The following is a 12500-nucleotide window of genomic DNA, read 5'->3' as shown; positions in this document are numbered from 1 at the left end:
ATCTTTCAATAGGAGCCATTGAGGATTAAAAATAAAATCTTAAAATAAGTTCTGGTTCCATCTTACCTGCTGGACTTTGTGAATTCTTGAAACAAGTTCATCTGCAGACACACTCCCTGCTATTACTTCCAAAGGGATCCCACTGTCTCCTATAAAGAAGCTGGATGGAACACATACTACAGGATCTGGACAGGTCAATTAAGTCTAATAATTCATGCTTGAAACAATAAATTTTATAAAATACAAAACAAAGCAAAACATCATGAAATCAATTCTTCAATGAAAGGATACAAATTTGTGAAAATTGCAGACAGGCTTCACTGTAGGAAAAAAAATCATTACATGAATTCAGCTATTTCCTAAATACTAGGTTGTTTTCATTAAATTTGCTATACCAATCATAAGCACTTTGTAAAAATTACTAGTTGTCATAGCAATAAGATGGAAGGAGAGAAATGTGAATTTTATTTCATAAGACTTTTTTTGTTGTTCTTTTAATTGTTGTTTTATAACTTTCAGATTAAAAAGTCATCAGTTCTTATAACCCAAAAAGTGGTGCCTGGATCTGATAGAATCCCAATGCTCCAGAGGCAGATTTTTGTGAGTCTGAAGTCAGCCTGGTTTATATAATGATACAGAGGCCACCGAGATCTACACAGTAAGAACCCATCTTGAACAAACAGATAAAACCAAAACAACACAAAAACAGAAGTAATATCTTATCTTGCTTGCTTAAGAACAAATATACCTAAATAAAAAAAAATCCTGGGGGCTGGAGAGATGGCTCAGTGGTTAAGAGCACAGGCTGCTCTTCCAGAGGACTAGGTTTGACTTCTAGCATCCATACGGTGACTCAAAACTGTCTATAACTCCAGCTCAAAGGGATGCAACACCCTCTTCTAGCTTCCTTGGGCAATGCATACGCATGGTGCACAGACATACATGCAAACACACATATAATACACATAAAATAACCCTTAAAAACCTTAGCCTGTAACAAGATACAGTGACTGCAAATTACCTGTGCATATGGTAACATAACAGTTGGTAAAAACAAGGATTAAAACACCCTAAATATCCATTAAGAAAACAGTCTAAAATAATTAACGGGGAAAGGTATAGAAAGCTGATAAATACCACCACTTTTACAAAAAAGTAGGAGAGGCACTGAGATGCTTCTTTGCAAGCAGCCGCTATGCAAGCCTGATAAACCTGACTTCAATCTCCAGACCCTACATGAAGGTGGTAGGAGAGAATCAACTCCACCAAGTTGTCCATATGTGTGCTATAGCATGTGTCCCTTCCCCCTACAATAACAATAAAAATTCTTAAAACTGAAAAACATGTTAATCATGTAACTCCAGTAAAGAGCTTGGTGATCAGGGATGGAAGAGAAGGCTGAAAAAACAGTAAGGCAAATGCTTAGCATGCATCATTCCTCTATTGTCACAAAATTAGCGATGAGAGAGACTTTTTATAGTAGTATCAATTAGATACCAAACAAAGTGAGTAATTCCATAATTCCCAGGTACTGCTAAAAAAACCAAAAAGAAGCTGGAGAGATGTCTCAGCAGAGAGCTTGCTGCTCCTCCAGAAGATTCAAGTTAGATGCCAGCACTCACATCAGGTGGCTTACAACCACCCAAAACTCCCATTGTCGGAGGACTTGAAACCCCCTTTTGGCCTACACAGACACTGCATGCGTGTGGTACATATACATAGCCTCAGGTGCACACATAAACATAAAACATAAGCTAGATAGGTCAGTAACGATAAAACAGCTTTGCTTTATGCTTCTTTGGTTAATATGAAACAATGTCAGTATAAGTTTTATAAGCTTACAGCAAATTTCTCAACATTCATGTATTTAATGTGTATGGGCACTCTGCATGTATAGACGTACACCACGTGTGCCTGGTACCCACAGAAGCCAGAAGAGGGCACCAGATCCTTTGGAACTGGAGTTACAGGTGGGTTTGCGCCTCCATATGTGTACTGGACTTGAGCCAAAGTCCTCCTGGAAGAACAGCCAGTGTGCTTAACAACTGGGCCACCTCTCCAGCCTCCTGAACATTGTAATCTTTTTTTTTTTTTTTTTTTTGAGACAGGGTTTCTGTGTAGCCCTGGCTGTCCTGGAACTTATTTTGTAGACCAGGTTGACCTCAAACTCACACAGATCTGCTTCTGCCTCCCAAGTGCTGGAACTAAATGCATGTACCACCATTGCCCAGCTACCTTTACTTATTTATGTATATGTGTCTATATGTGGTTAGGCATGTGTCTACCACGGTATGCCTGTGGAGGTCAGAGGACAACTTGTATAAGCTGTTTCTCTCCTTCCACTTATGTGATATGGGGATTGAACTTAGCTTGTCATGCTTGGTGACAAGTGCCTTTACCTGCTGAGCCATTTTGATAGCCCTCATATCCTAATTATATGCTACATAGATGTTTGGTAGACAAGAGAAATTTTTAAAAAAAGTTTTTTTTTTTTTGCAAGGTTTAATGATAAATTTGAAAATGGCAATCAGAAATTAAGTTCCCTTGAAAATATTAATTTTTGAATTACAAGTTTTTTTTTTACAATAAAGTTTTTTGGTTTTTTTAAGATTTATTTATTTACACATATGAGCACTCTATTTGCATGTGGGCCTGCATGACAAAAGAGAGCATCAGATCCCATTATAGGCGGTTGTCAGCCACCAAGTGGTTGCTGGGAATTGAACTCAGGACCTGAGGGAGAGCAGACAATGTTCTTAACTGCTGAGCCATCTCTCCAGCCCTACAATAAAGTTTTAATAGTAATCACAATAAAATAATTTAAAGTCCTCAAACTGGGTGTGGTAGTTTACTCAAAAAAACTTTAAAAATAGGGCTAATGACATTAGCTTAGCATTTAAGAGCACTGGCTGCTCTTCCAGAGGTCCTGAGTTCAATTCCTCACAACCACATGGGGGATCATGACCATCTATAAAAAAGGGATTTGATGTCTTCTTCTGGCATGCAGGTGTACACGCAGACAGGGCACTCATACATTTAAAAGAAAAAGAAAAAAAAAAGGCAAACCTTTAAAAAAATCAAAATATTGTTTTCAATGTATCTTAGTGCTTGAGATGTATATGTACACACATATCCATAAAATTAACATTCTTAATAGTTTAAGATACCATCATAAGTAACAACAAAAGACCATTACAAAATAAAAAAGTAATGAAACATAAGAGCATGAACATACCTTTTGGTATCAATTTTAATAGCAACAAAATTGTTTGAAGATGCTTCTGTCACTTTCTCATCTTCCCAACTTGCAGCCATCTGTGTAGACTGTTCATCATCACCTGTCAGAACATTTCAAGGACTCTTAAAAACACAACGCCGGGATTTTCTAATTCTAAATTCTTTCTCCTGTGAAACTAGAACTCCAAATAAAAGATAATCCACAATATTTTTTCTTTCAACTTTTTTGTGTGTATGAATATTCTGCCTTGCATGTATTTAAGAGCATCACATGTATGCAGTGCCCAAGGCAAGAAGGTGGCTTCAGAACCCCTGGAAATAGAGTTACAGACAGTTGTGAGCTGCCATGTGGGTGCTGGGAACCAAACTGGTCCTCTGCAAGAGTAGCAAACGTATTTTCCTTCTTTTTTTTGAGATAGGGTCTCTATGCAGTCCTGGAGGAGCATGATGTGTAGACCAGGCTGGCCTTGGACTCAGACATCATCCTGTCTGTCTCCCAAGTGATAGGATTAAAGGCATGCACTACCACACCAACTTAGCAAGTACTTTTTTTTTTTTTTTTTTTTTTAAGATTTGTTATTTATACAGTATTCTGCCTGCAGGCCAGAAGATGGCACCAGATCTCATCATAGATGGTTATGAGCCACCATGTGGTTGTTGGGAATTGAACTCAGAACCTTTGGAAGAACAGCCAGTGTTCTTACCCTCTGAGTCTTCTCTCTAGCCTGAGCAAGTACTTTTTTAACAACCACATTTGAAAACCGATCTTTCTCAAATTGTGGATGTGGTCCCATGGTAGAGTGCATGTCTAGGATGCACAAAGCCCTTGGTTTGATCCCTAGCCTAGCAAACAAAAACAAATCCCAAAAATCCAACTTCAGTTGACTATTTGAAAACACACACACAAATGCAATTACTTCTTATAGCTTCCACTACAAGCAAAGCTGGCAGAGGTCACCCAGGCACTTATAGTAGCCTAAATGGGTTTTCCCTGCTGGGTTTATTTTTCTTTTTAATATTTACCTATTTTTATTTTATGTGTTTTTTTTTCTGCATATATATGTGTATCACATGTATGCCTGGTACTCAAAGAGGTAGAAGAAGAAGGCATCAGATTCCCTGGAACTAGAGTTAAGGACACTTGTAAGCTACCCTATGGTGCTGGGTACTGAACCTGGGTCCTGAAAAAGAGGAGCAAATGCTCTTAGCTTGTCCCACTAGGGTGTCTATTCTTACACAGCAATTGGCTATCATGTAGCTTTTGGGACCTGAACTTGGGGTCCCTGTAAAAGCAGGAAGTGAACCATCATCTCTCCAGCACCACTCAACATTACAAAAAAAAAAAAAAGCTGTTTTTGTTGTTATTTTGTTTTTTAAAGAACTTTACTATACAAAATTGGTCAACAAAAACCACTACAGGTCTAGTACACTATGCATCTTAAGTATCTTTTTTATTTACCATCTTTCTTTCCCAATTAGAAAAAAAAAAAAAAAATGTTCCATGAGGGCAAAGACAGTTTTTCCTGTTATCTTAAGACTGAAATCCTTTCAACAGAACATGCAGTAATAAGTATGTAGGCATACAGCACATATTTAGTGTTTATTGGAATGAATATTTAAGTGTCTAGGATAGTAAGCACAGAGGCATGCCTACAAGTCTTGACTGCACATCTCAATAGATAAGATCCAATAAGAAATTTGGACATGGAAGTTATAACAAAGAATGGCAAAAGGTACCATTTGCAAGTGAGAACATTTTAAATGAATGTATCTGCAGAGACAATGGGGTGGAAAGAAATAATACCCCCCCCATGAGGCAACTATCCACCTAGAAAATAGCTTTTTAAGAACACTCTTTGTACAATCACTTCAAGGAGGGAGTAAAGAGTGAGGAGTCTTATGCAGCCATTCTTTCATTCAATATTTTATTCTATTTCAGGTCTTTTGTCTAGGCATAGAGTTTATATACTAGATATAAATCAAACACTGCTGTCAGCATAGCTTAAAATCTAATGGTGCAAAACAAAACAAAACAAAAAATCCAAGTAGACAACTACCAATACTTAAAGAAGTAACTGCTATGAATGAGAGTATTTGGGGTTGAGAAGATAGTTCAGTTGTAACAAGAAGACCTGAGTAAGACCCGAGTTTGATTTCCAGGATGTGAACACATACACAAATAAATAAAATTCCTTATGTTCAGATAAGCTCTCTCTCCTCTCTCTCTCCCCCAATCGCTCCCCCCACCCCTCTCCTGAGACACGGTCTTCTCTCTACATAGCCCTGGATGTCCCAACTCACTATATAGACCAAGCTGGCCTTCAACTCCCAAATGCTAGGGTTAAAGAAGACATGCACCACCACACTGGTCTCTGAGGTGGCATTTAAGGTAGGACCAAAGAGAATTGAGCCACACTAAATACAGAAAAGTTCACCATGCAGAAAGAATACTTGCATAGGGAAAGGCCTGTGTAGCCAGGAAAATAATAAACAATGAAGACCATGAGACAAACAAAACTGAAAAGTTAATGAGGGCTACCCACACCACTGCTTATCTAACAGAATGTACAATGGTGACATTTAGCCTGAAACCCTGGGGGAGAGTAACAAAGGAAGGCGATGAACATATCTCGGCTTGAGCCAACTCTAAGGAGACTGGCTGTGTGAAGTAGGTGCCTTTCACCTGTGCTGAATAGATTAAGGCCCTACCGTCTGTTTCTCACTCAGCTGTGTGATGGCAGCAACATCTGAAGGCAATTCTCAGGGAGAAGCTTCTTAACACTGAGTTTCACTGGAATCACCAGTTGCCATTGTCAGTATTTTTACGGCCCTGTTTTTAGTCAAATTGTCAACCACGGTACAAAATTAGGTGACCCTAAGATTTTAAGGTAGCAGCAATATCCAGAGTAAAGACACATCAACTGCTCAAACAAACCTTAAAGACTTTGTGGTCTATGTTAACCAAAGAGAGCAGGCAACAGTATCAGACATGAACAATTTTCAGTCAACACCACTGACCAGACAGACATCTTTGCTTCTCAGGTTCCTCATCAGATTTTTGTACGGTGGCATAATTTTATGTCTTTACATCTTTCAGTTTAACAGCTACAACTGGAGATTCATGTTAATTTGGCTGAAATATCTCGTTTCTAATACAATTCTACAATTTTTATTTAATTATTAGGTGAATTATTTAACTCAAATAATATGTATTCATCAAAGCCAGATGTAGTAGCCCATGCCTGCAGATAGTTGGAACGCTGAGGCCAGGAGGATTACTGAGCCAGGAGTTTGAGGACAGCCTGGGCAATAGCAGGACCTAGCTTCTAAAAAAGTAAAAGGATACAAATTCATAGAACAAAAACTTGCCTAAAACTTCTTCCCTGGAATAACTATTTATTTAAAAAAATATTTTATGTGTGCATGGGCTTATGTGTGCATATGTGTACCACATATGTACAGGGGCTGTGGAGGTCAGAGGAAGCATTACATCCCCAAATCTAGAGCTATAGATGGTTGTGAGCTGCCACGTGGGTACAGAACCCAGGTTCTTTGTAAAAGCAGTAAATGCTCTTAGCTGCTGAGCTAGCTCTCCATACCCTATATGTTGTGTGTACATATGATACATGTATGTGTTTAAGCCTAGAACTCACAATTCTCTTGCCTCCACCTCCCAAATTCTGGGCCTAAAATATTTCTTTGAACATCCTGGAAATCACTCCCTCTAGTTATAGATATCTTTTTTTTTTTTTTTTTTGAGACAAGGTTTCTTTGTGTAGCCTTGACTGTCCTGAACTGGCTTTGTAGACCAGGCTAGCCTTGAACTCACAGAGATCCTCCTGCATTTGCCTCCATGAGTGCTGGGATTACAGGTGCATGCTACAATGCCCAGCTTCTTTTTCATTTCTTAACAAGTTGAAAATTTTTTTAAAGGTTGGTATATTATTGATGGGATCGCAGATCTTAGAAAATTGTTAAGTTCTGGAAATATTCTTCAAAATTATGAACAAAGCTCTAGGGCTCATGTACAATCTGTGGTGTTGAGTCAAAGCACAAGAAAATCGCTATGACTATGGTACAGTATAAAATCCTGTGAAGTTATTTAAAATATCTTGAGGGTCTTTCGTGTGTGATTTAGCAGGAAGCGGGTGTGGTGTGGTGTACCTTGATTCTAAGGTGTGAATTCTAGACAGCAATGTCAAGTCTCATGTCAACACTGGAGCTGGCTGTTAGGTGCTACCTGATGAGTGCTGTTCTCTATGATCCCAGTGTCTATAGATCCCTAGAGCAACACCCATCCTATTTTGTGTTGGGATGACCTAGCAAAAACTCTAGAAAAGCTAACTGCATTTTGAAAGAGGGTAAGGGGCAGACTCTACTGTCCATCCCTAACATTTTTTTTTTTTTTTGCAAATATTCAATAGTTGCTGATATTCTAAATATATATAATTCTGATATATAATACATATAATGCTGATAGTCTAACTATATATAATACCAGCTCAACCCAGTAAGATTTACTGAAGAGTGTGTGTATATACATAAAACTCTATTGAGTTTAAGACTTCAAGCACTTCTATGGCTTTCCAATACTTTTTAATCAAATCTAGTATTTTAGACTAGGGGTGTAGTTCCGTTAATAGGGGGAGGTAGAGCAATTAACTGGCATGAATGAAGCCCTAGGTTTAGACCTAGCCACAAAGGAGACATTTTTTTCTCTCAAGTTAATTGATTACCTTAGTACTTTTTAGGAAGGTTTAAGTATCATCAATTGTTTATTCTGTTCAAAAACATGGATAACATGATCCTAGATCTCATTTCTCTATTAATTTATTATCCCATATAACCTAAAACTGCTTTTTTCTTCTTCTTTCTTTCTTTTCTTTCTTTCTTTCTTTCTTTCTTTCTTTCTTTCTTTCTTTCTTTCTTTCTTTCTTTCTTTCTTTTATTTGCTTTTTCGAGACAGGGTTTCTTTGTGTAGCCTTGGCTGTTCTGGAAATCACTCAGTAGTAGTCCAGGCTGGCCTTATAAAGATCTACCTGCCTCTACTTCCTAAGTGCTGGGATTAAAGGTGAGCACCACAACCACTAGCTGCTGTTTTTTGTTTGTTTGTTTGAGACAGGGTTTCTCTGTGTAGCCGTTGGCTAGCCTGGAACTTGATTTGTAGACTAGGCTGGCCTTGAACTCCGAGATCCATCTGCCTCTGCCTTCCAAGTGTTAGGATTAAAGACATGTGCCATCACTGCCCACGCTTTAAAAAACAAAAAGCCACCAGACATGATGGCACACACCTATAATTCAAGCCCTTGGGAGGCTGAGGCAAAAAGACAATTGTGAGTTTGGGGACAGCCTATACTACAAAGCGAGACCCTGAACACTTTTGATCCCACTATCTGGGAGGCCAACCTGGGTTCAATTCCCAACCCCATGTGGTGGCTTACAACCATACCAAAATCTCATAAACCTATTACTGACCTCATACTAAAGTGTCATATTCCTTGCATTTTTTTACATGACTATTATCCTTGCTGGATTACAAGACTAATGTATTTATTTAAGTATAATATAACCCCAGTAAAACCTGAATGATTTATGCCCTTCTAATTTTTTAAAATTTATTTTTTTATAAATTAGCTTATTCACTTTGTATCCCAGCTATAGCCCCCTCCCTCTTCCCCTCCCAACCCCCTTCTAATTAACAGCAAGCACTAAGCTAAAAACATAACAAAACCGACACTTAAAAGTCAATGCTGAATCAAATTCATGTTTCGGTCATTTTTCTTCACAGAAATGGACAAAGTTATAGAACTATTAAAAGATGTGGGTAAAATGTTACCAAACACAAGTGGTTGAAGAAATACACTTCAAATTAACTGTCACACAAACTGGTCCAACTTAACAAGAACATACAAAACTACAGAAGCAGATGGTTGACTGCAAATATACAATAAAACAGGACACTACTGAACAAAATAATCTAGAGCAACACAGGGTAAACAAGTTGGCATATGTCTGGAAAACTACATTTTATGTCAGAAGAGAGGAAGAATCACCATTAAATGTGTACTTTTAAAACTCTATTAAAAGTTTTTTTTTTTTTAAGCCAACTTGTAATAAAGCAATTACTGCATCGTGGAGTCCCCTTCTAGCTCTATCATAAGAGTAGTCCTCGGTGAAGCTTAAGGCTATGTTTCAGGAACAGTCTAAGACAGCTCTGTGGACTTGAGGTGGTTTCTTTGTGGCTTACCGATGACACAGCTTTCTTGACAGCTCACAACTTATTAGACCCGATCGCCTGCCTAGTGGCCCGTCCCAGCCCCAACTGCACACCAGGGATTAATAGAAGGGTGTCCAAGCTCCCTGCAAAAGGGGTCCCGGGGGACTAAGGGGGCACCAGGGTGGGGGTCTAGGGCGTTTGTTAGCGACAACCCGACTGCCAGGGCCTGCAGGGCGCAGTCTCCTCGCAGGGTAGTGTTTGAGGACAGGGCCTGGACAGACCGCTGGGGAGCCTGGGCTGGACCCCGGCCTGAGGCTCGGCTTCCGGGTCGGCCCCGCAGCGGAGCAAGCCCGGAGCCGAGCTACAGAAAACCCCACTGGTCCCGGTCGGAGACGAGCGGGCCCGAACAGACCCGAGCGGACCCGACGACAGGTCCGAGGCTGCTGAACCCAGCCCACCACGGCTCCTCCCGCCGGTTCGCTCGACGCTAACGAGAACCAAGAAGCCCGAAGCGCTATCCTCCTCGGGCCCGCTCCCCAGTCACCTGCCACGAACACCACGAAGACCGCTCCGCTCCTCTTAGCAGACGCGATGGCCGCCGGAATGGCGCCCTGGAACCACAGCATCGCTCCCCTCAGGCCCAGGCTCGCTCGGTGTGTCGTCGCCGCGGTCCCTCGCCGGCCCCGCCCTCCTCGTCCTCCGGCCCCTCGTCTGAGGACCCAGCTGCTCACTGGCCCGTACGACCGACAGCGGCCCCCAGGGGACGCGCACAAAACAGGAGCGTGCGAGGCAGGGGAAGCACGCCCCTGCGTCACGTGACCACACACCTCGTCAGGGTCGCGCGCGCCCGTGCTCGTCTGCTGCGTAAATCCGTCTGTGCGCGCGCCCGCGAAGCCTCAGGTTCCGAGTCCAGGAAGTGGAAGGAAGTCCAGGAAGGATGACTAACCGCTACGGCACGTCGGCGTCGCTGCAGTGAAGCTTCCTGGGAATTGTAGTCTTCAGCTTTTTTCTTTGTGGAAACGTAAACTCTGATTTCGAGGCGCGAAGAAAGAGGGCAGTAGTGAGCACAACGCTGTAAGAATAAACGCTAGATAGCGAGTTGCTATCACAGTCTGACTTGTGGAGGAAATGTTCCTCAAATAAATGAACCTAAGCTTTACAGAGATTTGCCGGAAGCGTTTGGTTACTCAGAGGGGCGTTGTGTCCCACGCCTTCAATCCCAGCACTTGGGCGGCAGGACCGCGGATTCCCTGAGAGCCAGCTTGATCTATCTATATGGTAGGTTCCAAAGACACACGATGCAGGCGGTGGTGGCCTACGCTTTTAATCCCAGCAAGCCGTAGGCAGAGGCAGGCGGATCTTTGTAAATTCCAAGCCAGCTGGTCTACAGAGTGTGTCCGGGACAACCAGTGCTACACGGAGAAACCCTGTCTCAAACCAAAAGAAAAGAAAGAAAAGACCAGATAGTGGCACAACAGGTTTTTTTTTTTTTTTTTCTTTTTTTTTTTTCTTTTTTTTTTTTTTTTTTGTAGCCCCCTCACCTGAGAGGAAATATTGCCAGAATAGCGGCCTCTGGGATATAATGGGCACTGACCAACTGGATCACATTTTAAAACCTCTAGACACTATGCTATTAAAACAGCTTATTTTTAATTCTATGAAGACAATCTATGCATCACAGGCTGGCCTCAGACTGGACCATCTGTTTATAATCTTCATTGTTAACTGGACTGTATCTGAATTCACTTAGGAGATACACCCTTAGCGGTGTCTGTGAGGTGGTTTCCAGGGTTTAACAGAAGAAGGACAGGCCAGCCCGAAAGTCGGTGACCCCATCCCTACCGTCTGTGACTCCAGATTGTACAGAAAAGGGGTAGAGTACCATGCCTTTTCTTTCATATCGTTGGTTAAGCTGAGCCAAAGAAATCTTTTTTCTTTGAAGTTGTTTCCCATCAAATATTTAGTCACAGCCACAAAGAACTAATCCACCATCCTTCAGCCTCAGTATTTCTAGTGCTGAGATTATAAACCAATGCTTTATCATGCCCCTATCCATGGCCACTTTTTGAACACTTATTTTCCAGCTACTCTCTCTATGGTAATACAAAAGAGGAAAATAATGGTTTCATTTCCATTGTTATGGGAGAATGTCTTAAGAGATATGGCAATCTGTAGCAGGTTAATATTGAAGTAAATATTTATCCATACTTAATACTTGTGATTACAATACACGGTCTACATCAAATTTCCCCTCCTGCATCTGACAGTATTTAAGGAATTAAAGAAGTGATAAAGATATAAAGATAGTGTTATAGCCAGATGTGGTGGCACACCTGTCATCCCAGCACTCAGGGAGGCAGAGGCAGGCAGATCTCTGTAAATTTGCGGCCAGTCTGGTCTACAAAGCAAGTCCAGGACAGCCAGGGCTACATAGAGGAACCCTGTCTCTAAAAATAAAAAAATAAAAATAAATAAATAAAAAAACTCTCCTTTCCTATAATACTTTCCCTAAAAATAGCTTAACGAGTGTTTGTATTTTCAACCAATCTATCAATTTAGACATATTGATTACTCCTTATATAGGATCTATTCTCCAGAACAAAAAGTTGATCTTTCACTTCAGTTTTGGGTGGCCTTTATTCTTCTCTCTTCTTTAACCCACTTTCCATTGATAGGTGTAAAATCCAGGGTTTTATGTGTGCTAGGCAAGTGCTCTGCTACACCTGCAGCCATGTGGCTTTACTAAAATTCAACCTGCAATTAGGTAGGGTTTTGAGTTTTCACAATAAAGACATGGTAAATAGATACACGATTGAAACATTCTACAATATACACATATATTGAAACACACATGGGAGCTGGGCACTGTTGGCACACACCTTTAATCTTAGCACTTGGGAGGCAGAGGCAGAGGCAGAGTTCCAGGCCAGCCTGGTCTACTCAGTGAGATCCAGGACAGCCAAGGCTATACAGAGAAACCCAGTCTTCAAGAACCAAAACACACACACACACACACACACACACACACACACACACACACACACAC

General features: G+C 40.9%; 1 protein-coding gene across 2 annotated transcripts in view; it reads right to left on the bottom strand.

The window, feature by feature from the left end:
- The window catches only part of Ubxn4 (UBX domain protein 4), a 31594-nt gene extending 21245 nt beyond the window's left edge, over positions 1 to 10349 (bottom strand). The window contains exons 1-4 of one of the 2 annotated variants that reach the window (XM_055602236.1): positions 9999 to 10349; positions 3236 to 3338; positions 292 to 320; positions 67 to 185 (exon numbers count right to left, since the gene is read on the bottom strand). In XM_055602236.1, coding sequence (XP_055458211.1) covers positions 67 to 185; positions 292 to 320; positions 3236 to 3338; positions 9999 to 10080 — 333 coding nt within the window. In that variant the 5' untranslated portion in view covers positions 10081 to 10349. The remainder of the gene's footprint in view (positions 1 to 66; positions 186 to 291; positions 321 to 3235; positions 3339 to 9998) is intronic. The other variant, XM_055602228.1, reaches the window with a different exon arrangement.
- Positions 10350 to 12500: the final 2151 nt, after the last annotated feature.

Source organism: Psammomys obesus, unplaced genomic scaffold (genome assembly GCF_907164565.1).
Source record: "Psammomys obesus unplaced genomic scaffold, mPsaObe1.curated_primary_1811, whole genome shotgun sequence".
In the NCBI taxonomy this organism is placed as follows: domain Eukaryota; kingdom Metazoa; phylum Chordata; class Mammalia; order Rodentia; family Muridae; genus Psammomys; species Psammomys obesus.
Note: the sequence above shows the minus strand (reverse complement) of the source record. Positions and strands in the feature narration are given on the sequence as shown.